The following is a 27,824-nucleotide window of genomic DNA, read 5'->3' as shown; positions in this document are numbered from 1 at the left end:
TTTTTGTCTCGCATGCAGACAGGGACCCAAGGGAAAACTTCTGCCACGTGTATAAAATCAAAAGCTGCTGTTTGTTAAGAATTGCATGCATACTCTTAAAAATAACAGCTCCTATAAGTTTACATAAAGAACTTCATCCACAAATATAGTGGCAAAATGTTATACAGATTATAAAAGGTTTACATTCATGCATTTGGGCAGATGCTTTTATCCAAAGCGACTTTTCAAAGTATATATTTTTTCAGTATGCAAGTTCCATGGGTTCGAACCCACAACCCTTTGCTAATGCAATGCTTTACCACTGACCTACTGGAGCACAGTAATGGAAAGATGGAGAGGGAAAGATCAAAACGACACGTGTATACGCACATTTTTTTATTTGTGATTTATGTGTGAGCTTTTGCATTAACAAATGACATATAGCACAGTTAGGGCTGGAAATGTGACGTGAATGAATATAAACCAAACTTTAAGACTGTGATGTCATAACACTGTCAAATATTTAAAGGTCCAGTGTGTAATTTTTAAAAGGATCTCTTTACAGAAATACAAAATAATATACAAAACTATATTATCAGGAGTGTATAAAGACCTTTTATAATGAACCGTTATGTGGTTATTACCGTAGAATGAGATGTTTTCATCTACATATACCGAGGGTCCCCTTACATGGAAGTCGCCATTTTGTGCCGCCATGTTTTTTACAGAAGCCCTTAATCTGTCTGTAATGTCTTTGATGATCTGTTTTGTCCGTAGCTTCTCTATGTGATAAAAAACGAGTGGTAAGCAGTGGACTGAGCCAGTGATGCAGTGATGCGCGGGTTGATCTGAAAATATTTTTAATGATATGCGAGTCGCGGTCGGTCGGGTTGTTTGAAAAAAAGATGTCAATTAACTATTTTTAACAATTAATACTTTTAAAAAATGCGGGCAAGAGGGCAGGTCGGGTACTATATATATATATATATATATATATATATATATATATATATATATATATATATATATATATATATATATATATATATATATATATATATATGTATATATATATATATATATTTTTTTTTGCAGTCCGAGTTGCGGGCTGGTTTGTTGAAAACGTCGGTCGGGAGTGGGTTGTTTATACATTAACCCGCGCATCACTGGACTGAGCCATTGGTTGCAATTCACCAGCACTACACCACTAGATGCAGCTAAAATGTACACACTGCACCTTTAAAAATGGGGAAATGTTGCGTGTCGAAGATTAAAATGTCACCATTATGCAATGTTGTAAGCTTTATATTGCTAAATAGGGATATATTCAAGAAGACAATTAAATCCTATTTATATCGTTTTAAATTGTTATGAACAACTTAGCTATAGTATATACACACACTTGTATACATTTCCGTATAAATATGTTAATGTACATTTTGACTTTAAAAACAAACTTGCTATTGCACAAAAAAAAGTGTGAATGTCTGGGTAGTTTGAACCCAGAAATATCACTCAAGAATCATTTTCACTGCGTTCAATAAAAAATGATTTTTGGGTATGTGACAATTTGTAATGCAGAACAATATACTGTTATATCGGTTTCTAAATTTATATTACGATAGATGGATGGATGGATGGAGAGATAGATGAGTTTAATATAGGATAAATGGATAAATGTCTGTTTTACAGTACAGTACAAAATTAAAGGAGTAGTCCACTTTAAAGATGGGGTCCATTTACTTTTTATAGTAGGACATAAAAATACTATGGTAAGTCAATGGGCCCCATCTTTAAAGTGGACTAATCCTTTAAGGGGTATAATTGACATTACAATAAAATAATATTTTTTTAATAGTTCTTAATTTTCTTTATGCAAAATTCTGTTTACTTAAATTTTTCAAGAAAAATCACCCATGCATTTCTTACTGATAAAATATTTAAAATCCTCATTTGTCCTCAAAATATATTTCCACACAGATACGCACATGCAGCCTTTCCACCATCACCTATGACTTCAGGACGTGATGTGGGTTATTGTAAAACTCAACTAGACGATATTAAATCCAATACTTGGATGATGATTTGAAGCAGAAGTCATATAGTATGAAGTATTACAAAGAAACATAAATGTCAAGGTGACAATATTCTCAATCGCACGTGCTGTACATAACAGTACACTACTTAGTAGCTACATAAAACCCTTTACAACAGGACAGAGCCAATAAACGGTATGGAAAACAGTGATTTTTGAACGGGCAACATGAACAGTCACATTCTGGGAAACCGTGTGAACTACTTGAGTGCAAATCTGTCTTTTTCACTCCTGTAGGTCTGTGCTTTGCTTTGCACGGTGAGCATCAGACAGCATCGGACGAGAGGAAGAGCAGCATTATGGATAACAGAGGAAGAATTCGGATCGCCGAGATGGTCGGAGCGTCTCCTGTTGAAGTGCCTGGTTTAGGTCTGGAGTCTGGCTGCTGATTTGGGGTCATGACATCTCGTGTCTGGGTTTTGTCTAAAACTAGGAAAGAAGAACGAGATAGAAAAATAGATAAAGGATTAGTTAAAATGATCAATTAATGATTGTTCCTCCTCTTGAAGGGGTTTGTTTATGAGCAATAATAGTATTGATAACTAGTTCTGATTGGCTGTTGACAAAATTCATGTCACTTGGCTACAGTAAAATTATGTATTATGCAAGATATCATTTCAGGCATTGTTGCATTTGCTGTGCGCAACCAGATAAGGAAAAAAGTCATTTAGCGATGACAAAATAACATTTAGATGAGAAACTCTTTGTGAGGAAATCCATCGTGGATCGGGTGATAAATCGTGGCGCATGCACAATAACGATAGTTTTATCTTTCGGTCGAACATATGTGCATTGCACAGCAGACGAACGGGGCGATATATCAACACCAGGCTCGGAGCCGAGCGGCGACGTGTGCTAACAAACACACACCAACAGACGGAATTGAACACGTTAATGTGTCAATGCAATGATGCATGGTATAGTGTGGGCACAAATTGCTGACTTGCTGTATGAGAAGTCTGGGCATGAGGGCACGTTCAAGCCTTGATGATTGTTTTTGATGCATCAGTTTGCACAAAAACAAGTAGAGGTTTGACAAAACAACAAAAACGCCTCTTACCAATGAAACTCAAACCTGAGACTCTTACACAATAGCCATTGTGTCATGTGCACAATACACAATGAAGTTCATTTATCTGCAAACACTCGGGGGTGATACTGTATGCTTATGATTAAAACGGTAAATGTATCCGATTATAGTGTTAGTATTTTTTTTCGAAATGATACTGAGAACATTTGCGAAATGGCTTGTTTTGCGAAAACAGTACCAACACATGTGGCATCACGCTAAACATGCAGTCATTGTGTGAGGCGCAATGATATTACGCACGCAGCGCCTGAAAATAGTCCCTTGCTATTGAAAGTAACCAATGTGATATCACTACGCCTGCTGCAGCCATGTTACGGCAGCAAAGTCCTTGATTATTACGCGAGAATGAGAGTATAGTTCCTAGCCATATCGGCCTAGAAAATCGCAATTTTTAATTTTCAGTCGGTCTTAGTACACGATGTAACTACAGAAGAGTCAAGTTTTAAATAGAAAAAATATCGAAACTCTTTGGTTATTTTTTTAGCGCGATGCTAATGGTCTAATCAGATTCAATGGATTATGCTAAGCTATGCTAAAAGTGTTAGCGCCAGACCCGGAGATCAGCTGAATGGATTCCAAAATGGAAATCTAGGAAAGCTGGAAAATTTGCATATTTTCAAAAAAAATGGAGTGTTTTTATACAACACAAAACGTCAGAAACACTACCCCTTTTGACACGATGGGTAGTAGAATTACTCTTTTATAATAATCGTAAAATTAATCCTAAAAGCCTGCTTTGACATGTGGCCATGCATTCGGTATATAATAGCGAACAATATAATTACAATAAACCTGCGTTTTCTCTGTCTATCAAATGTGCAAGTGAAGCATGACCAGGTATGACAAGAAAAATGATTGCATTTTAGATTTTCCCATGAACCTTTAGGTGTTACAGGAACAAGCCGACACAGATCACATAGCAGACACTGTAGACGCCCAAGATCTGAAGCCAGTCGGTGGAAACCGGCAGCGAATGCTTTTCAATGCTTCATAGCACACAGCCTGAATATATAACCGTGACAGTTAAGTGTGCACTGGGCCTTCTTTGACCTAGTTTTAACAACCTACATACAGCCTAATTTATGAAGAGACATGAAACAATAAGAAGTCTATAATAAGCCTAGTCTATGCTTTTGCTTCATTAAAAAAATAAAATTTTCAAGAACTTAAAGGTGCACTACAAACCTTTTGTTAAAGGAAAACACCACCGTTTTTCAATATTTTACTATGTTCTTACCTCAACTTAGACAAATTAATCTTTTTTCAATGCATGCACTTAATCTTTATACAGCGCGTTGTGAATGTGTTAGCATTTAGCCTAGCCCCATTCATTCCTTAGGATCCAAACAGGGATGAATTTAGAAGCCACCAAACACTTCCATGTTTTCCCTATTTAAAGACTGTTACATGAGTAAGTATGGTGGCACAAAATAAAACGTGGCGATTTTTAAGCGGATAAAAAATGAGAACTATATTGTATGGCGGAAGAGCACTTAGTTTGCAGTGCTTCGACATTGGGCGCAGTAATATTGATGGAAGTTTGAGCAGGTGCTCTTCCGCCATACAATATAGTTCTCATTTTTTATCCGCTTAAAAAATTGCCACGTTTTATTTTGTGCCACCATACTTACTCATGTAAGAGTCTTTAAATAGGGAAAACATGGAAGTGTTTGGTGGCTTCTAAATTTATCCCTGTTTGGATCCTAAGGAATGAATGGGGCTAGGCTAAATGCTAACACATTCACGACGCGCTGTACAAAGATTAAGTCTACGCTTTGAAAAATGATAGGTATGTATTAATACGTCTAAGTTGAGGTAAGAACATAGTAAAATATTGAAAAACGGTGCTGTTTTCCTTTAACTTTATTATATGTCATGTGATCCACCACTAGGGGGCTCGCCCTTACGTGTACTAAAGCAAAGCTACTTATATGATTAGATATTTTTTTAAGTCTGTAATGGAAGTAGCAATTGTCTTATTTTCCCCGTCGTGATGTATATCCGAGTGAAACGGCTTCTGAAATGAGAAAAAAGGTACATTCGTACATCACGAATTTATTTGATTGTTTAAAATTGGGTCATGTTGCTACTTGCTAATCGCTGTGATCTTTTCCCGGGCCTGAGAGATCGTTTTGAGGAGGGGTGGAGATTAGCATTTTTTCATTATTAAAGATTATGAGGGCAAATGAATAAAAAAAATAATGAAGCAGATATATAATTTTTTGTATTTATTTATTTAGCTTTTCATAAACAGGGAAACATTAATAATCAAAATATGTTAAATTATAAGAGTCAGAAACAAAGTCATACAGATTGTACTAAAAAACTAAATAAATGAGTATATGACTGACTCCGTGTAAATACATGGATATATAAACATAAGAGGAAAATAAACAAATAAATAAATAATACCACAATATTCTATAAAAAATGTAAGTTTTCATTTTAATTTCATGCAGACTTTAAATGTTTCTGTCTCAGATGTACAACTTTTGTAGGAGAAAAAAATTACTATAACAGTTATCAACGTGTTGATTTACCTCAGTCCATTCATTAATTTTACGCCATTAAAGTTGTTTTTAGGATAAACTCCTATGAAAGACACAACGATTTAAAGCAGACAGGGCGCTATTGTTAGCTTGTCCGCCCACAACATTTATATAATTATGTGTGGTACTTGGCAGGCGCTAACACTCTTGATGTTTATAAGCCTGAAGACAAAACATCTCTATTCATTTATTTAGTTTTGCTTTTTCTTGTACCAGAGGTGGGAATAGCAGGTGTTGAAATGGGATCTCCTACCAGCAACGGCAGAATAACAAATGAGAAGCGAACTGCGAGTTTATGCAGCAGGAGGCTGAGACATTCAAATCACACCTTTGTTTATAATTAAAGTGACAAAAAATGACACAGAAATGAGATGTTCACATACCAAGGAGCATTCGGAGGTTTGGTAATGGCTTGAGAAAAAACACTTCTCCGGTAATGTATGTTAATATGTGAATAAATTTCACATTAGAGTGGCTTGTTTTCTCTGAAAATGCAATCTTGAAAAAAACCACACATGACTGCGGTGTTAACTTCGATCAAAACAGAGCACAAAGTATGCAGTACATCTGCAGACGTTTATTGTAGCGCTGTAAAAGATAAATAATGACACAGCCGTTTTAAGTAGTACCATGAAACTGTAATTAGATTCATATAACACCATCAATTCTCAAAGAGATTCAGAATTAAATTTGGTTTACATTGGTTTGAGAAACTGCGCTTCCTGATTAGATTGCTAGGGTGTTTCTAGTTGCCTACTATCCAGAGTCTTTACCATACTCAGATTCCCAAATTTCCCAAATCTTGTAGTGTAATGGCCGTTTTACATGCACTGTAAAAAATGCAGCATGAAGTTCAATTCAACCTATTATTTTAAAGGCGGAGTGCACGATTTAAAAAAAAGCAATTTGGAAAAGGGAGTCGGGCCGACTACCAACACACACTTGTGGCCAATCAGCAGTAAGGGGCGTGTCTACTAAACGACATCATTGTCGTTTCAAATGTCAACATTTGCTTTCAGAGATCATGCACCCTGCCTTTAAGTTTTGACCTGCATGGGAAAACTTGATATAACTTATAAAAACAAGTTGAAATTATTTAACATAATTTGTTAAGTTAAAAATAACATAAAAATATGTTGATTTCACAAAAATGCTGCGCTTTTTTACAGGGTGATACGTGGCAAGCAGTGGAATCGCTGTGCGACAATTCCGCTTTTTTCGTGTAGTGGAAACGTTTTGTGCAGCGTTTAGTGCAAATATTTTTTCGTGCATGAGCACCATGTTCGGTCCGCCACCAATCCACTTGTGAAACCGCCCACGTTTTGCTGCTTTCCGCATGTCCTCTATTGAAAATGGATTATACACTCGCGACTGCCATGTCCTATCTAAAGGCCTAGTCTACCTTATTGTAATGTACTTGTTATTGCCTTATCGTATCTTTCGCATCTTTCTCCTACATATGCGTTCACACCAGACGCGGAAAAAACGCGCTATTCAGGCATAATTGGACACTTGAACATTTTAAGTTTACTCGCTGCATTCGCGCAAGAAAGTCAAGACATTCATGCGTAAATTTGCGTCATGGGAGGAGCTTATATAGCTCAAACTGACTAAACTTACCAGATTGTTCTGCCTTCTCACTCACTTTCTTCCAAACAAGATCCTTTTAATTCCTGTAAAAGTACGAAGGTGTCTCATGTAGCGATGATTGTTTTATTTTTCTGCATCTGCCACCTTCCTGTAATCCCGTCACTGCAAGAGTAAGCTCCTGATTGGTTAACGCGACACGAAATCCGCCAAAGTTCAGATTTTTCAACTAACAGCCATTCGCTTACCGCGACGCAGGCAGTGGCGTAGCAACTGAGTCCCTGGCCCATATGCAAAAAAAATGTACAGGCCCCCTTAAGCCAAAGCCCCCCCCCCGACCTTGCCCGTTGGCACTGTTAACTGTGGCGCACAAGTCTGTTAACAACATAAACTTTTAATAAGGTAGTCAAATATTTTTACTTAAATTTTTTACTTTAAAGGGTAGATTTAAATAAAGAAAAACTAAATATTTCGGGAAGTTTTTGACTCGTGATTAACTTCTTCTCTTTTCTCTTGGAGGCCCCACTTTTATGTTTATATTCGTCCATCCTTAATGTTCATGTAGATAGCCGCTATAGTTACCTCTCACACTGTGTTTTCTTTTATTTTGGCGCGGCGATTGTTGGCGTAGTAGTCTATGGCAGCCGCTGAGTGCAAAAAATAATAAACGCAAACAAGAAATGACTGAGAAACTAGACATTACGGAGAAATAAGAAACCACTACACATGATATGCATACAAAAATATATTTATTGCAGCCACATATAAAAAAAATTGAAAAATTTTTTTTATTAAAAGCTGGGGCGGGGCCAGGGCCGGGCCCCCTATTGGCCCGGGCCCATTTGCACGTGCATACCCTGCATGCCCAAACTCTATGCCACTGATCGCAGGATACCTATTTGCGTCTTTAAATTGACTTAACATGTAAATCATTGCCGCCTCTTCCACGTCTGGTGTGAACGCACAATAAGAGAGCACCACTTAATATAAGAAATAAAAACTAAAGTGTGATCTAAAGCTAATAACCACAATACACCACATCAAAGGAATGATGTTTTTATTAGAAAACTAAGGACTACGGCAAAGCAAGCCTGCAGATTTAGACACATCTGCAGTATTTGGTGTGTGAAACACTGGTTTTACCCTTTGGGAATCAATCTAATCTTCCACAACAAAAACAGGGGGAGGGGGAGAGAAACCAGTAGATCTAAAGGAAGCTTAACATTATGTTAGCCCATAAAAATCTTGTTTAATGCATAAAGAAAAAAGCAAGTGGTGATAGACAGCGCATTCATGTCAAACGAGGTCATCTTAGTCAGAGTTTACCAAACTGTCAGAGCATGCCCGGAGTCTGATGCTGAGAAAATAATCAGATAATTATGAACCCAGACTCGCATGAATGCCAACACCGTAACATGAGAGCATTCACCAGTATGTGCCTTACAACCAACAGTCAAGGATTATTAACAATAATCTTTTGTCCCAGGAACAGTTGCATGTACTGTATTAAGAATATTTATTATATATTAAAAATAAATGTAGATTACCAGATGATTAATTAAAAAGGGTCTTCCCATTTAAGACCAAATCCTGACCCAATATGCCGTTACACGTGCGTTTGCTTTTTCAACTGTTTACTTTCTCTGAAGACCTAAATTGTCGTGTTTATGAGGATACTTTTTGACGCATATGTGTATTTAAGGCAAATAAAATGACAAAAATGCTCACTGGCTTAAAAAGCAGCAGAAAAACGTCTTGCGTGCTTCTCTCAAACAGAAACGGTAAAATAAAAAGGGACGCTCACGTTCAAAAAATACACGCAAGACACTCCCTTAACAGTAAACTCTGATTACGCGCGAGATTATGTGAGTATCTGGCAAACGTCATGAATTAAAAAAGTTTGAAATTCTTCATATTCTAAAGCTGTATGTTTAAAGTTTTATTTTTATAATTGCTTTGATACAGAGAGCAAAAATAACATTTGTTAGACTTAATACGCGTCTGCAGCAGGCACTTATTTTGACAAGACACGTGATGCATATAGGTTCACTCGACGCGCCGAACACATATTTTGTAATTACGAACCACACACATGACGGGCTACATACATTCTGTGACGAACTTCGCATCGTGCACCCTCGAAAAAAGAAGTCACGTGAGAAGTGACGTGTATAAGCGTTACGTTTTCGTGAACATGCGCACAGCAACGTGTAACCTCGATAGAGACAAAGTCCAAAATCTCTACCGGTTGACTAACTTCTAAAGATTTATTGCCAACACCTACAATATACTTTCTTGATGAATGTTTATGATCTTGATATGCATGGTTTCTAGGTGCTTGTTGTCGAAATGCAGCCCAGTCACACGAAATTACGTACCTATAGTCACATAATTTTTTGATTCTTTTCGTGATACTGTCACGAATTTCCATGTTTTTTCGTGATCGTATCACGAATTTCTGTTTATGTGTCATTGTCACGTATTGGTTACTCAACTGTTTTGTCCTATTATCTTACCATTTTCACTTCGCTTTAGGGTTAGATTTACATAAAATGACATCCTTACCCAAACCCACTTCTAAACCTAACACCAGGCGACAATAAACAAAAATATATATATAGTTACGTAATTTTTTGATTCTTTTTCTTGATTCTGTCACGAATCTCCACGTTTTTTCGTGATCGTATCACGAATTTCTGTTTATGTGTCATTGTCACGTATTGGTTACTCAACTGTTTTGTCCTATTTTCTTACAATTTTGTTGGAACCGTGGAAATTCGTGATAGTGTCATGAAAACGAATAAAAAAATTACGTGACTATAGGTACATAATTTTGTTAGAATGGGTAGCGAAATGCAGACGAAAAAATAGCTTTTTTACTTTTCAATTTCTGACAAAAGAAATATTTCCATTTAGTTTGATTTATCGCCCACCCCTGTAATATACTTTCTTGATGAATGTTTATGATCTTGTTATGTATGATTTATAGGTGCTTGTTATTCCAAATGTGTCGAAATGCAGCCCAGTCAAACGAAATACGTACCTATAGTCACATAATTTTTTGATTATTTTTCGCGATTTATTTTTTATTATTTTCCAATTTGATTAGTTTTTGTGATACTGACGCCAATCTCCACGTTTTTTTCGTGGAATTTCTGTTTATGTGTCATTGTCACGTATTGGTTACTCAACTGTTTTGTCCTATTTTCTTACAATTTTCGCTTGAAACCGTGGAAATTCGTAATAGTATCATGAAAACGAATAAAAAAATTACGTGACTATAGGTACATAATTTTGTTAGAATGGGTAGCGAAATGCAGACGAAAAAATTGCTTTTTTACTTTTCAATTTCTGACAAAAGAAATATTTTCATTTAGTTCTACCGATTTATCACCCACCCCTATAATATACTTTCTTGATGAATGTTTATGATCTTGTTATGCATGATTGCTTGTTATTCCAAATGTGTCGAAATGCAGCCCAGTCACACGAAATTACGTACCTATAGTCACATAATTTTTTGATTCTTTTTCGTGATACTGTCACGAATCTCCACGTTTTTTCGTGATCGTATGACGAATTTCTGTTTATGTGTCATGTGTCACGTATGGTTACTCAACTGTTTTGTCCTATTATCTTACCATTTTCACTTCGGTTTAGGGTTAGATTTACATAATGACACATAAACAGAAATCTGTGATACGATCACGAAAAACCATGGAAATTCATGACAGTATCACGAAAACGAATAAAAAAATTACATGACTATAGGTACATAATTTTGTGAGACTGGGTAGCGAAATGCGGACGAAAAAACTGGAAATCAAACTGGGTCGCGGATGCCATTTCGTGTCGACTTTAAAAAAGTAAATCATTTGCACAAACACATTCGGGTCACACGCTCATACCCGCACACAAACGCTTTCCCTGTTCGACCTTCATCAGAAGCATGAGGTTGGGGGGTGTGAAGGTATCTCATCCAATCCTTGTTGAATTACTAATGAGTTCTTTATTACCCAAGCCACGATTCCTCAGGGACGACTATGGCAGCCGACCCACACATCGCAACCAAACATACACCCGCTTATACGAAACACAAATCCAGAAAGCAAACACAGCGTCCCTCTTGTAATTTATCCTTGAGCATTAACTGCATTAATTGATATATTAAACTGGAGTGATCTGGAGCTGGCACATTGAGTAATGAGGCTTCTTTCGCTCTCAACAACAGCGATTCAATAGCACGAGTATTCATGTCACCTAATTAATCAAAATAGAGCTGGCTGAGAGTTTGGAGGACGCTCCAGTCGCCGACACAATCGGAGACCTTCATTTCAGCGTTAATAGAGAAAAACTAGTCTTTTATTGGCGCATGAGAGAATTGTTAGGCAACTTGAAGTGCAGATATCGCAGGCCTATTGAAGCAATCTGGGGTTAAATGTCTTGCTCAAGGGTGAAATTCAATGGATCACAATTTGCAAGGTCAATGCAAATGTGCATTTTTAACTCCTAAACCGCAAGGTTGGGTAAAAATATTAGTTTTCTCATTAATCTGATATTCTTAAAATCCCCCAAATCTTTTTTTATAAGTTTCACTCATGTGGTGAGGTTTCATTTCATCTGGCTGGAGGTTAGAGCTCAGCAAGTGCTTATCAGACTCTGGTTCCATAAACAACTGTATTAAATTACATTTTAAATACCACATCCCCCTAACGCTCAGCAGCATCAGAGGTCTGATGACGGACAGAAAAGGACAAAACTGAGACATAAATAAATAAATAAGATACTTATGATGGGGAATGGGGGTTTGAAGCTGTGGTGCAGTGGATAAGGTGACTTGTTGAGTTTTGGTGCTCATGTGGGTCTATCTATCTAGCGCCAACATCAGCATCCTTGTTACCGAGGCAACCGATCAAAAACGGGCCTAGACTTTAAGCACAACAGTAAGAAAGCTTCAGTTCCAACGAACTGTATTAGCATTATTGACGCAGACAGCGAACTTACCGTCTCACATCTGATTCCCAGGGGGGCCGGAGGAACGGATCAATGTTGAATTTAATATGCGGATCTCGGAGGACATGCATGCAAAAAATTAACATTCTCGTTACGCACCCGGAAGTTTATGACACACCTCGGCTTTGGTGTCAATTCATCCGAGGTGACCGTAGAGATGGCCATGTGTTTTTGTGTTTGATGCAGTCACAGGCAATTACAACAAAGTACTTCGACAAAAGCAAACAATGCAAATTGCACGTCTTATGTCAGCTTATCTCGGCATCATCAGAGAGACATCTAGGAGCAAGAGCGCGAGCGCGTGCGAGAGGAAGAGAGAGAGAGAAAGGGAGAGAAAGAGAGAAAGAGAGAAAGGGGGTATCATAATGCTCTGGTCATTGTTAATGAACCGCTTCCTGTGAAATGAATAATTGATTGATTATCATCAGCTCTGTCGCTGTTGGGGGGAGTTTTACCTCAGTGACCCTGGATGAGACTGGCCGTCATTCAGCAATTCATTTTTCATCAAGCCAAAGGGATTAAGGGATTTTAAATGGATATACCAGCAGTTCATTTTAATGGGTATTCGGTATTAAAAAGGAAAATAGATTAAAACGAAATTTGAGGGTAAAATAAACTATCGTCAACTTCATAGTAATTTATATTTAAAAGCTCTTTTAGATTTCCCAAAATATCAAAATAATGTCTTCACATTCCCATCAAACAGCGTTTACAACGCTATCCTGGAAGTTACATTATTTGCATGTGTTTAAAAGTTTTGACCGTTTAAAGTTTCATTTTCCTCACAGCTGCTCTCGTCCACGTACACAGCAGCCTGTCATCAGTGCACGTGAACAGAGCGATCTCTCTCACTTCTTAAAGTGACAGTAACCTAATTCATCTCTCAATAAAATCACTCTCTGCTCTTCACTGAAGAACTGTTGTAGTTTATGCGAATCCGTGTATATTTATTTCATTAAGTGAAGACTGTGAAGTGTTTTATTTTGATTACTCTTAACAGACATAAACCTTTTTAAAGAGATATTAAATATGTCTTTACAGAATAAATATTTCTTGTGCTCATTTATTTGATTCTCTATTAACTCCTTCCCCGCCAGCATTTTTCATGATTTTCATAAAAGTTAAATTCCTTCCAGAAAATGTTATTCTTTAAATATGTAAAAAAACAATATATCAAATGAAAGAACAGACCCTCTGCTTTCAAAAAAAAAAAATCATCCTACCTTCATTAGGTTTCTTCAAAAACACCCAATTTTGAGCAAAAAGTTGAGATAATTAAATTTTTGTGAAAGGCTTTTGATAGAGATCAGATGCAGATCGATCTATAAAACAAACACGGAGTTCTTTGTCTTTTAGGTGAGGTGTATTTTCCGGGTTGTATACGTTGCGGAAGTGCGGTATTAGCGGTATTGCGGAAACGCGGAAATTCTTGTCATTGGCAGGGAAGCGTTTTCTCTTAATTGACAAGTTATCTCGTCAAAGGCGGCGAAAGAGTTAAAGCAATAATATACTTAAATACTGCAAGTAATATAATAAAGGCAACGTCTGTGGTATAACTTTATCTAGAAAAAATGTTAACAGTTACAGTCATCATCAAAGAGCTTGCATATCAGCCTGAAGAATCGTTATCGGGCATTGGTATCGGCCAATCACGAAAACAACAAATTGGTAATCGGTATCGACTGCAAAAATCCTGATAGGAGCATCCCTAGTTGTCTCCTTAAATACTGTCCCTCAATAAAGGCAATAATGCCCCCCCCCAAAAAGTTAAATGCTTTCTTTTTTGTAAGTTGCTTTGGATAAAAGCGTCTGCTAAATAAATAAATGTAACGTAAATGTTAAAACAGTTTAAATTAATCACACGAATAACAGAAGATTTGAAAGTATTGTAAATAACCAAACAGTTAGTGGCCAAATTTGAAGGAAAAATAGTTTTAAAAAACAATAATATCCAAATATTGATGATATGTTACCCAGTCTAGTTGGATTTATTCAAAAGATTACTTCAATTGTAACACTTTTTTTAAACAAAAATCAACTTTGAGTGAAAAATGTAAAGTGAAAAAAACTTTTTAAAAAATTACTTCAATTGGTAACACCTAAAAATGTAATAAGTTAATATGAACTAAAAAGTTAATACAACTTTCACTTTTTACACTGTGTGAAAACCCAGTTTTCTATATAAAATCTATATAAAATTTTCTATGTATTTCTATATACGTAATGTAAAGAAAATTCTGTGAAAATATAACCTTGATAAATTTAATATTGACTGAGTAAGATCATGTCACAGATTGAAATCAATGTGTAAAATCAAACTTTAATGCTCCTAATCTCATAATTGTGACTTTCATGAGGGTCACATATTAGCAAGAAGGTTGGCGATGGCCTGAAAGGGGACAATCATAAAATCTGACATTTTTTTTTATGTTTAATGCTGCATTCAGACCAGCCATGGTAAAGGCGTCAAGCGCGAGTGATTTCAATGTTAAGTCAATGTAAAGACGTGTTGGCGTGTGTCTGGAGGTCTCGCGGCATGAATGAGACGTTAAGCGTGGCATGGAAGACCTGATTCCGCCTCATTCGCGCGTCTTGTTCAAGCTCTTTTATTTTTCCGCCAATTTGAACTTTGGCGGAAAAACTCGCCGTATTAACCAATCAGGAGCTTGCTCTAGAATTGAGCATTGCAGCGTGAAACGCGCAAGTTAAAAATGTTTAACTTTGGCGGAAAAATGCGCTGCATTAACCAATCAGGAGCTTGCTCTAGTAGTGACGTGATTACAGAAAGCGTTTGGAGTCGCAGAAGCCCCTCCCATGACGCGTAATTTCTGCGTGAATGTCTCGATGACTAGAATTTCACGCACAGCTTTCACGCGCAAATGAAGCGCGTAAACTCAAATGTTCAAGCGGCAAAATAGAGGCGGTAGATGCGAATTTGACGCCTCAACGCGGCTGGTGTGAACCCACGGTAAGTGCTATAATTGGGTCCCCAGTGCTTCTATCAACCTAGAAAATGTGAAAATGATCAACCCAGTAACCTAGTTTTGGTAAACCATTCTTTGCAAGCATGTGAAAAAATAGGTCATTGAAATCTGGTCCCCCTTGTGATGTCAGAAGTGAATAATACTGCCCCTTAATCTGCACTATCCAACCATGGCACTGCCATTTAGTGCAGAGATCAGCTCATTTGCATTTTAAAGGACCCAAAAACAGCACATTTTTTATCAAACCTACAAAGTGGCAATTTTAACACGTTATAATAAATTATCTATATGATATTTTGAGCTAAAACTTCACATACATACTCTGGGGACACCAAAGATTTATTTGACATTTTTAAAAAGTCTTGTGAAATGTCCCCTTTAAGGTGAACACTATGACAACAGAAAATAGGTGCTAACTTCACAAAAGTACAGCCCCAGCTCCGATCGAATCAGCACTTTGTAACCAAGTTTCAACAAAGCTGGAACTTTTAAAGCAGGGATGTCATTTGGAAATTGCCTGTATGTGAGACAACGGACAAAGATGTATAGCCTTATATAAGCAAAACCAAGGCTGGACTCCAGAGCAACAGAAAACTAACTTAAAGAACAGCACGTCTTCTTTGAAAAATGGTACAATATCCTGCGTCACGCAACTCCGTTCATCGATTATTAGGGAAATTTATTACATTGTTCAACTCCAGCTTGCCAGTATGAGTAAAATAAATATCTAAGTCGATATCTTAAAGGAGCAGTCCACCCAAAAATTGAAATGAGCTTTTTACCCTTCATAGCAAAATAAAGTAATGCCGTTAAATTACAGCAATTACATTTCAGACTAGGCTTTCTCAAGCCAACATAAAGTTTGTTTACAAATCTAGTTATTTATCAATACTGTATAGTTTTATAAATAAAAAGTATGCTTAATATGCAAATAAAGGACATCAGGAACAGAACATCCAGAAGTCCCTGTTATTGTCTGAACTGTAAATAATGAGAAGAGAGACTGACCCCCAATGCAAACACATGGCAGAAAATGGCTTTGGGTTTCTAAGCAACATGGGCACAATGTCCTCTCCCGGGAGCTATGATCACGTAAATGCAGATAGACAGTTGGCAATGAGCTGTCGACGCAAAGGACGAGCAAGAACAAACTCACCTGTCTCACTTTTTTCGTCGCCCGATTCTGGACAGCTGTCTTCGTCATCGCATTCGCCACTTCCTTCTGGCGGGTCACCGCTGCCCGTCTCGTCTTCTCCGCGACCATCTGTTCCGAAACCCGTCTCACCTCTCATCTCCTGTAACACAACATAAATCACAGACAGCTCTCGTAACACATTCTTCTTCACTTGGCAGCGAAAAGCATTTATTCGGTTTACTGTAGCTATATTTTCAACGTTCAAATATCTTACAGTATTGAAATACAAATATTAATGCATATTTATATAGTGTAAATCAACAAATATTTGGACATTTCTTGACCCCACTATTTTTGGCTTTAATGTCGCAATACTTATGGAGGGCACTGTATATAGCCCCAAATGTTTTGGTGGTTTTTGGTCCCCCGATGTTCAAGATGTGGTTACGGCCTTGAGCTCTACTTTCAAATTCTCAAGCTGTAATGGTCGAATTTAGTTTGTCTAAAGCGAGTCGAAATCACCCATCCATTCCAAATAGCCCCATGTGTTTCAACAGAAGTCTTTTAGCCAAAAAGTCATAAGTGCAGCATTAAACATGGATCCACTGAAGTGTAGCCTTTATTTTCACAGCGAGAGAATATACAACACATGCTGTTACTGGCTTATAAAAACAGCTCAGGGATTATAAAAGCAAATCATTTATAACATCCTAACCGAGATATTTTATTCTGACCTCAAATTGGTTCTGTTTTTAGTTTAGATATACTGCAGCTTTTATAACGTTTTAAATAAAAGAAGAACAAAGTAACTTCGAAGTCCCCCACTGAAAGGGGGATATGTTCCAAAACCAGAATCACGGAAATCCAGAATAAAAAAAATAATATTATTAAATGATAATATATTTTTTATATTAAATATTATTAACATAAAATTATATTATTAAACGATATTAAATGTGTTCTCGGTTTTTTACACCACATAATTTTTTTTTATTTACCACCCAGACATATTTAAACTATGAAAAAAACCCGATAAATTATATTTATTTATTCCAATGTGGTGAATATTGGTAGATTAAAGGGTCTTGCTCCGGAATGAGCTTTTTTTCCATGTTGGCACTGATTTACAATAATTTGAAACCTCATAATGACTGCCACTAGGGGGCGAACTCCGACAGTCGTGTCTGAATGTCATGTATAATGAAAAGGGGCCCACATGCGGAACAGAAGCCATCTCTCTCGACTTTCAAACACCGCTACAACCTGAATAGATTCTTGCGATTGTGTTGGGGCGGAGCAATGCTCGGTGGATCCAGTGCATCATCAAGCCACCGTTTTAGCCCCGCCCAAATAATCCTATCACAGAAACAATGGTTTAACGGTGTAACTCCACAAATCAGTCCTACAATACATAGTTTACTGTCTTTGTAAAGTGTTTCAGAAATACATGTCTGACATTTGTAATGTGTTTAGAAATAATTATCTGTTTTGACTTTACACTGCCTTAAATATTTCACAGCCAGTCTTAAAGGGACACTCCACTTTTTTTGAAAATAGGCTCATTTTTCAGCTCCCCTACAGTTAAACATTTGATTTTTACCAGTTTGGAATCCATTCAGCTGATCTCCGGGTCTGGCGGTACTACTTTTGGCAAAGCTTAGCATAATCCATTGAATCTGATTAGACCATTAGCATCACGCTCAAAAATGACCAAAGGGTTTCAATATTTTTCCTATTTTAAACTTAAACACCCGAAAATAGTCCGCTTGGTAACTTTCAATAGCAGGGGACAATTTTTGGGCACTGCGTAATATCATTGCGCCTGCTGCAACCATGTTACGGCAGCAAAGTCCTTGATTATACGACAGAATGAGAGTATAGTTCTTTTCCATATCGGCCTAGAAAATCGCAACTTTAAATTTTCTGTCTCTCGTAGTACACGATGTAACTACAGAAGTCAAGTTTAAAATAGGAAAAGTATCGAAGCACTTTGGTCATTTTTTAAGGCAATGCTAATGGTCTAATCAGATTCAATGGATTACGCTAAGCTATGCTAAAAGTGCTAGCGCCAGACCTGGAGATCGGCTGAATGGATTCCAAAACGGTAAAAATCAAATGTTCAACTCTAGGGGAGCTGGAAAATGAGCTTATTTTAAAAAAAGTGCAGTGTCGCTTTAACAAATTGATGTTTAATATAAAAATATGTTGAGGATTTTGGGTCAAAGAGATTTCCCTTTGGGCAGGCTACCTACTTTACACACAAAAAAGATTTCTGGGTTGTTTCAACCATAGATTGTAAAAAATATGGACGTAGTGTCCGTGAAGTCGCCCATAGGTTTGTGAAGGACTTTTTTGAAGCCAATAGTTGGCGGAGTCTGCCATCTTACCATCTTGGGTCACCGCACATCACTCGCAGATAACCGAAAATGGGTAAAGAGGTGAGACGTGAGTGAGGCTGAGGTGGCTGGTTGCTGAAACCATGCCAGCCTAGCTCGATTCTAGTGACAGTAGTGGCAGTTCACCCGTCACTCAAGTAGCCACGCCCCTAAATTATGCACAACTTTTAAGGTTTAATATAATTTAAACGGATGAGTTACAAAAAAAATCACCCCCCCCACATGAAGGGCAAAATTAGCTATATAGACCAAAAACACTTTTTTTACCAGGCTGTAAACATATTATTTTCTACTGTAAAGTTGGGCATTTTAACATGGAGGTCTATGGGAATTGACTCCGTTTTTGAGCAAGTCTCAAGCGGTCAGTCGATGAATTGCAGTTTAAATCACGACCGTATTGGCTTCATCAGAGAGATCGGAAAGGTTGCCCCTTGGTTTCAACCCAAATACCTAGAAAGTGTTCATATTTGACCCAACCATGGGTTGAAACAAGCATTTGATCATGAAATGCTAGTGTTACAATGAATCCTGGATACTACATTCAAGCACAGTTTTAATTCTTCTTTAAGAATTTAATTCTCTTGCATTTCTCGCTCTTTGACAGCGAAACCCCACAGAACTTCAGACAATTATATTTCACGGTGACTGTGGATAAAATCCCCCAGGGATGTGTTAATGAACCGGGTGTGTAATGAAATGTGCCACGCGTCTGGCGAATGCCATGGCAACCCAAATGTCTTCCTACCCCCTGATTTAGATTAAAAAGCAGGGATATATAATTATTAGTGCTTTCATTTCCCTGCCTGGTTCATTATTCAAATTTGGTATTGGTGCATATTACATTTTAATCGTTCTGTTTGTGCTAAGAGAAAAAAAACAATTAAAGAACCGCTCAGTATTATACAGTATGCGTTTGTATTAAAATCTTAAAAATTACATTTGTAATCCTCGATTGGGAGGCTAAGAGTCTACATCAAAAGCATTTGGACAAATCCAAGCATATTCTGAATTTTTTGCATGTATGTATACAAATCAATAACATCCTTGGGTGGTGGTGATAGGACCATATCTCATTGCCATTAGCTGATCCGGTGACTTAACCCTGTCAGCTGGACTTAGATGTGACTCTAATAGTCAGAGAAAAGCGATATAGAGGCCCATTTGGCTGCGGTCTGATAAATAGCTGTGTCATTTATGCACATACTGCTTACATCCAAACCATATCGCATAGGAGTCATTGGTGCCTTGTGACATTTACCGAATACAGAGGGCTTGGCTGTCTGTAGATTGCATTGAAATATGACATCGGTGTGTGTTTATGTGTTTGTGTTTTGATGTATGTATATATTAGATGGGGGTTATGAAAGAATTCATACTCATTAGCTTCTCCACCATGACACGTCTCGGTTCATACGGCGGTACAAATCATGCCTGCGGTTTCTCTGTGCGCTGATTTTGGGCGGTGGGCTCATAAATAACTTGGGTTTATGCAAATGAGTATTACATCATATTCGTCCGTTCAAAGCTGAAGAATGCACAGCCGATTCTGAGAAAAAAATAATAGCAACCTTTGATTTAAAGGGACACTCCACTTTTTTTTGAAAATACGCTTATTTTCCAGCTTCCCTAGAGTTAAACATTTTATTTTTACCGTTTGGAATCCATTCAGCCGATCTTCGTGTCTGGCGGTACCACTTTTAGCATAGCTTAGCATAATTCATTGAATCTGATTAGACCATTAGCATTGCGCTAAAAAATAACTAGAGAGTTTTTATATTTTTCCTATTTAAAACTTGACTCTTCTGTAGTTACATTGTGTACTAAGACATACGGAAAATTAAGAGTTGTGATTTTTTAGGCCGATATGGCTAGGAACTATACTCTCATTCTGGCGAATAATCAAGGACTTTGCTGCCGTAACATGGCTGCAGGAGGCACAATGATATTACGCAGCAGCCGAGAATAGTCCCCTGCTATTGAAATAAACCAAGGGGACTATTTTAAAGCGCTGCGTAATATCATTGCTACAGAAGAGTCAAGTTTTAAATAGAAAAAATATCATAACTCTTTGGTTATTTTAAACGCGATGCTTATGGTCTAATCAGATTCAATGGATTATGCTAAGCTATGCTAAAAGTGATACAGCCAGACCCGGAGATCAGCTAAATGGATTCCAAAACGGTAAAAATCAAATGTTTCACTCTAGGGGAGTTGGAAAATTTGTATATTTTCAAAATAAGTGGAGCTTTTCTTTAAACTCATTCTGGACTACAAATTCTCACTTACACAGGGTAAGATAACGCAATATAATTAAATACATTAATGCAAAATTATTGCGCTAAAGTCGTCATGAAATTGAAATGTAAAACTTTTTTTAAAGGAATATTGTGCTATTTTTTATAAATAACCTATGTGTGAGCTTCATTACCAACCTTTCTTTACTTCCTGTCATGAGAAATTGTGCGACGGCGGGGCCCAGGAAAAGATCGTAGCGATTAGCAATTAGCAACATGACCCAACTTACAACGATCCATTCAGTTATCGCTGGATAAAATCAAATCCCAAACTTTATTTCTCATTTCAGAACCCATTTCACGCGGATATACGTCACAACGTGGAAAATAAGACAATCGCTACTTCTGTTTCATGACAACTTTAAACATAATTGACAAAACTACATATTTAAATCATATTAGATAACATATTTAATCAACTAAAATGAATAGGAAAATGTGCGAAACTTTAACGTCAAATGCGATTTATTTCTGCAAAAACGTTCTGTGGAGATCTTTAGCTTAATCCTAACACTTTTAGCCCCGCCCCTTCTTTTACGGAAAGCATAATGTTTTTTCCGGATATAAAAATACATAATTGGACTCTTAACTGTGGGTTTACACCAGCAGCGTCTGATGCTGCATTTACACCAACCGCGGTAAGGGCGTGAAGCGCGAGTGATTTCAATGTTAAGTCAATGTGAAGACACGTTGATGCGCGTCAGGAGGTCCCGCGGCGCGGAAGAGGCGTTCGGCGCGGCACGGAAGACGCGTTTCCGCCTCATTCGCGCGTGAAGCTCGCGCGAAAGGCGCGAATTGAGCGTTGTGCGCGGTACGCGCGAATTGTGCTTTTGTGCATTTTGCAGTTCACGCAAATTTGCGGCTGACGCCCAAGTTGAAAAATTTGAACTTTGGTGGAATTTCGCGCCGCGTTAACCAATCAGGAGCCTGCCTGCTGCTGTGGTGGCAGCCCCGCCCGGAGTCACTCACTCAACCAAGGCTTGATATGTCCGTGCGCAGTCACCCAGAGCTATACGACACAAGTTGTTATTTCTAAAGAGGAGACAGGAATACAAAGGACCTCGCTTGGAAGAGTGTCAGTAAGGACTTTGGGAAACCTGTTAAGTTGTAATACACACTTCACTTTTGAGTCACGTGACGTTTATCGACCCGCGCCGTTTATTTTCCCCTATAGTAAGGTTACCAAATACAAACTGGTAACTCTCTCAACAAATGCACAGTCAACATAAGTCATCCTACAAACAGTCAACCGCATAGCACTTGCCCCTCCCACAAGAAGCGGAATTTGCCTCTGACGCGCGTCACATGCTTGCTTTTTCCGCGTGTTTACTCCGCTCTACACGCGCGAATGCATCCAAATTGTTCAAGCGGCAAACCACGCGCGGTAGACGTGATTTTGACGCCCAAAACGCGTTTGGTGTAAACTCAGCATGAGGCGTCAAATTCACGTCTACCGTGTCTAGTTTGTCGCTTGAACATTTTGAGTTTACTCGCTTCATTGTAATTCTAGTCATCGAGACATTCACGTGGAAATTCGCGTCATGGGAGGGGCTTCTGCGACTTCACTCGCTTTCTGTAATCATGTCACTACTAGAGCAAGCTCCTGATCAGTGATCGCGTCACGTTTTTCCGACAAAGTTTTAAATTTTTCAACTCGCGCGTTTCCGCGTTTCAACTCAGTGTTTTGATCGCTCTGAATCGCACTTCTATCAGAAGTCTTTCACAAAAACATAATTATCTTAGCTTTTTGCGCAATTTTTTTTTTGAAGAAGAAGAAACCTACCCATATTTGAAAGGTGATAAAGGAGAATAAATGAAGGTATGATGAAACGTTTTTTTTAAAGCAGAGGGTCTGTTCTTTCATTTGATATATTGTATGTTTATATATTTAAAGAAGGCATTCAACTTTTGTGAAAATAATAAAAAATGCTGGCGCTGGATGGCAATTTGTTTTAAATGCTGTCGGGGAAAGAATTAAATATTGATGCACTACAAAGCAGACGAAAAATATTTTTCCTAAAGCTTATCGTTTTTGTCTTGTTTTGCATTAAAAAATATTGAGAATTTTTTTCATTGTTTCCAAGCCATTTCAAATGTAATATCTTGTCTAATTTTGCTTTTCAAGTAACAGTTTCTTATCTTATTAAAGTATTTTTTTCTGTAAAACAACATTACCAATCTTAAAAATGACTGTGAATGCAACTTTGGTCGGCCTCTGCTAGACCTCACCATGGACTTGTGACCTGAAGAAATAATGAAAGTAATTCCACAAGACGTTTAAAGTAAACTCCTCAAGATCTACTGTAATTTCCCAGCTTCGTGCCCGCTGGTGACGCAAGTCAGCCTGCACCCGGCAGCACTGTGGGCCAGGGTTGGGTCGGGTTTATACATAATGTGAAACCAGAGCGTCTGGTTTTAATGTAGCAATGAAAGACGTTACAAAATGGCTTCCAGAGGGGCCGACAGCACTGCCCTTCGTTCCCTCCCAAATACAGCTGCAGGAACGACAGACTTTGTCATCGAGCCAAATGCAGGTCTTCAGTGCTCCCATTGGGAATGCTTGGTCTGATCTCGCTGCAGTCTGATCACAGAGCGACGCCGGGACTAATGACACCGTCTTACCGCATTTGGTGTACACCGGCCCCCTATGACGGCGGCCTGGACTATTTTTGTTCAGTGGGCGAACTTGAAATTATTCATTTCTGGTTCGTGGTGTCTTCTGCACAAAGCAGACATTCAGTGAAAGCATCATTAAAAGAAACACAACCCATGGCCAACTTTGTTTCAGTAGAGCGTGACATTAGCAATGCCAAGGTTGTGGGTTTGATACTTGTAAAGCATAACTTTAATGCACTATAATTTGTTTTGGATAAAAGTGTCTGATGTCTTTTGCAATGTCATTGCATAGCAACCATAACTTTCAAATACGCACATTTTGTATGCAATGTTCTTTTAAATTAGATGATGTACCGACCTGAGATGTTCATGGACCTACCTGGTTGAAACGCTCTAGCTTTTCCTTAATGTTGACCAGTTTCGGATGTGCAATTTTGACCTTTATCTCTGGGTTGTGTCTCTGGGCCTGCAGTCCATTTCCAACCACCCGACCTGTGTAACTGCGACAGAAAGAGATAAGTTACAGATACGTAAAGCGAGCGTTTCGATAGCTATCTTACTAATTTTGCCTTTTCTAGGGAAATGCTCAAAGTCCAATTGATCGGACATCCAGTAAGCCTTTTCGCCCGCAATAAATGATTCAATAGGAAACCCACATTGAAGCCTGGTGGAGACAAAAATGTACAGTGAATATTGACCCCACGCCCTTTAGTGAAGATAAGGGGGCGTTTCTTAGAAAAGGCCAAGCAAAACCAATACTAGCAAGATGAAAAGCTTGTCTTCATTACCCCGGCAAAGAAAAAGTCTTATTTTACGGAATGGGTTAACTACAAACCTGATACAGTTCGGCTATGAGTAACCGACTTAATTAACTTGAATTTGGTTACATGTCGTCTTTGCCAAAATAAATAGCAATATGATATTTCATCATGTAAGCAAAGTCAACAGTGACTACAATATGTTTGGTTTTATTTATTTATTTAATAAGATTTTATTTTAATCTTCACTGACAGCCTTGTTTTTGCCAAGACGTTTGGCTGTGTTTGCACGTCTATTAAACGTCTCTTAAATGCAAATTGCTTACTGGGTATATCAGATTAAAAGTTAGACGGCACAAAAAGTCTTGTTTTAGTAGCAATATTGAAAAAATCTTTAAACTACATGAGTTATTTAGACGTTTATCTTTAAAATAGCACTTTTATCTTACTATGCACTAGGAATTATTTGAAACATCTGCAAAAAGACAAAATGCACTTATGTTCATGATGCATTCTCTATACCATCCTAAAGGGGACACTACATATAAATATATATTTGGTGTCCACGGGTACATATGTAAAGTTTTAGCTCAAAATATCATATAGATCATTTATTAAAGTTCAGTTAAAATTTTCACTTTGTAGGTGTGAGCAAAAATCTGCAGTTTTGGGTGTGTCCTTTAACATGCAAATGAGCTGATCTCTGTACTAAATGGCAGTGCCGTGGTTGGATAGTGCAGATTAAGGGTCGGTATTATCCCCTTCTGACATCACAAGAGGAGCCAAATTTCAATGAGCTATTTTATTTAACATGCTTACAGAGAATGGTTTACCAAAACTAAGTTACTGGGTTGATCTTTTACACATTTTCTAGGGTGATAAAAGCACTGGGAACCCAATTATAGCACTTAAACATGGAAAAGTCAGATTTTCATGGTATGTCCTATTTAATGCAATGCCCTGTGCTTAAGTACATTTATCTTAAGTACACATTATAAGATTTCATTTTTTTATTATTTTTGCAGTATACTACAGTAAAGAAAGTATTTTAGGGTTTAGTGTACATTACGCATCACACAACTAGAGACTTTGTACGTGCCATCTAAAGCTGAGTCTAGATTATGGTTGATCTAGGATTGAAGTCTTAAATCTTCAGTCGGTTATCATTTTCAATAGTCATCACTGATATCACAATTAAAGTTGAAATGGATGCAAAGGGTTTTTATGTTGGTCGCCATGGCGACACTCGGAGGTCCGTGGTCTGCGGCGTATGAGATCAATGGGTCAAGAACATGCAGGTCAGGTAAGGTTAAGAGTCTGATTACGTTTTGAGAGTGAACTTTAAATACAGAAGTGATCAGAGGATGTAGATTGATGTACCACCCAATCAAATATCTTTATTGTTTAGTGATATGAATCATAAGTCTGATGACTTAGAAATGTAAAACCACACTTTGCCTTTGAAAAAGCGATATGATTGAAAGGATCAATAGCATAAACAATGCAGGGCAAGACACTGAAGTTACAATTTTTTAAAAACCAGAGGAAAATTGTCTCATTCCGAGGTTGCTTTTTCATAATTGTGCTTTAATTCAGTATCAGTCTCAGTTGTTTCTCCTAAAATTGCTAAGGAGATAGAACTGAAAAGAAACAAATGAGACTATTGGGCAGTTTCCCAGACAGGGGCTTTATCTCAATATGCGTTCCTTTAGCGATCTTGCGTCCTTGTGTTCTCGCTCCACGTCATCATTAACCGTCGAAGTTCAATTCCAACTCTCAAGAACGCAAGTACAGAGGACGCATAAAAATACCCAGATGTGTTCTTGATATCGACGATGCATTCAGTGTAGTCTTGCGCGATTTCTATGAAAAGTTGCCTGTTTCCACTTTTGTGTCTTTAAACGCTCTTTTTTTGGGGTCGACAGCTTATCAAAACTTATTTCTGTTTTTTTTTTTACTTGTTAGCTGTACACTTTGTCACACAGCAGCTTTTAGGCATTATTTTGTTTTTAAGTTTTATCTGTAAATAAGTTTTTATAAGCTGTCGACCCCAAAAAACGAGCGTTTAAAGACACAAAAGTGGAAACAGGCAACTTTTTATAGTACTCCTATTAGTTGAACTGCGTCCACTAGGGGAAAACGTAGTCTGCAATCCACTTTTTTTCCACCTTAAAGGCTGGGTTTTACGGCTCGACAGATTATAAAAACTTATTTCTGGTTTTTTTGGCTTGTTAGCTGTACATACAGTATTGTCACACAGCAGCTTTTAGGCATTATTCTGTTTTTTGTTATAAGCGAGAAATGACAAGGAGGCAGCCTCTCGCAATACAAAGTCAATGGAGACGGTTGGATTGTTTCCCCCCCGGTGGGCGTGGTTTTCAAATTTGCATAACTGCGCTCTGTCTATATGGCAGAGGTCAGGTGACTAACAGGAAGATCGCACACATCTCAATTCTCATAAGTGCGTTCTGTGTTCTCGCGACCTTCTGAGTTCGTTCTTTCAAGGTCGCCTGGCAAGACCGATCTCCACTAATACGCAAGTCCGTTCTTTGTGTTCTCGGAATTGAGCAACAGCCAGGGCTTAAGCCTAGTCCCAGACTAACTTAAATTTTAGTGTTGTCTTGACCGAAAACAACTTGCTTTTAGTCCTGGCTTAAGCTAATCTCTGTCCGGGAAACCACCCCTAAGAGTATGGAGTGGTAAAATTAATGTCGATGTTTTACCTATAAAAATCTAAAAAAATTATTAATTGAATTTGCTCAATTTCTTTTAGGGTAAGTGGTTGCACACAACTAAATTTTCTAAATGTAGATATATGCATTAAGTTGAACTAACTTGATTCTTTTTAGTTACTTTAGCACAATTAAATTCTTAAACTCTTCTAACTTCTAATATAACAACATACTAAACATTAATGGTGCATTCCCACCAGCCAAAGTAGAGGCGGCAAAAACAAGCTATTCGCGCGTAGTTGGACGCTTGAAAATTCACTCGCAAAATTCGCGTCATGGGAGAGACTTCTGCGACTCCGCTGAGACTCCGCCACTCCGCTCACTTCCTGTAATCACGTCACTATTACAGCAAGGTCCTGATTGGTTAACGCGGCATGTAAATCTGCCGAAGTTCAGATTTTTCAACTAGCGCGTTTCCCGCGGCAACGCTCAATTCTCGCAGAACGCGCCATCCGCGCCGCGCTTAGGCCGGTGACACACTGGATGCGTAGCGTAAGCGTCACAGCAGCACGTCAGCGCCGAGTCAGGCATGCTTCTGGTATGTACAGACACAGAAAACGCAACGCAGCCGCCACGCAACTGACACGCAACAGATA

The 27,824-nt window shown here is 37.9% G+C and overlaps 1 protein-coding gene across 2 annotated transcripts in view; it reads right to left on the bottom strand.

Annotated features, from left to right (window-relative positions):
• Nucleotides 1-368: 368 nt before the first annotated feature.
• gpc5b (glypican 5b) overlaps nt 369-27,824 on the bottom strand; it is a 45,561-nt gene continuing 18,105 nt past the window's right edge. The window contains exons 7-9 of one of the 2 annotated variants that reach the window (XM_065244679.1): nt 24,118-24,238; nt 16,463-16,592; nt 369-2,503 (exon numbers count right to left, since the gene is read on the bottom strand). In XM_065244679.1, the coding sequence (XP_065100751.1) occupies nt 2,340-2,503; nt 16,463-16,592; nt 24,118-24,238 (415 nt within the window). In that variant the 3' untranslated portion in view covers nt 369-2,339. Of the gene's footprint in view, nt 2,504-16,453; nt 16,593-24,117; nt 24,239-27,824 lie in introns of both variants that reach the window. The other variant, XM_065244678.1, reaches the window with a different exon arrangement.

Source organism: Paramisgurnus dabryanus, chromosome 24, assembly GCF_030506205.2.
Source record: "Paramisgurnus dabryanus chromosome 24, PD_genome_1.1, whole genome shotgun sequence".
NCBI lineage: Eukaryota > Metazoa > Chordata > Actinopteri > Cypriniformes > Cobitidae > Paramisgurnus > Paramisgurnus dabryanus.
Note: the sequence above shows the minus strand (reverse complement) of the source record. Positions and strands in the feature narration are given on the sequence as shown.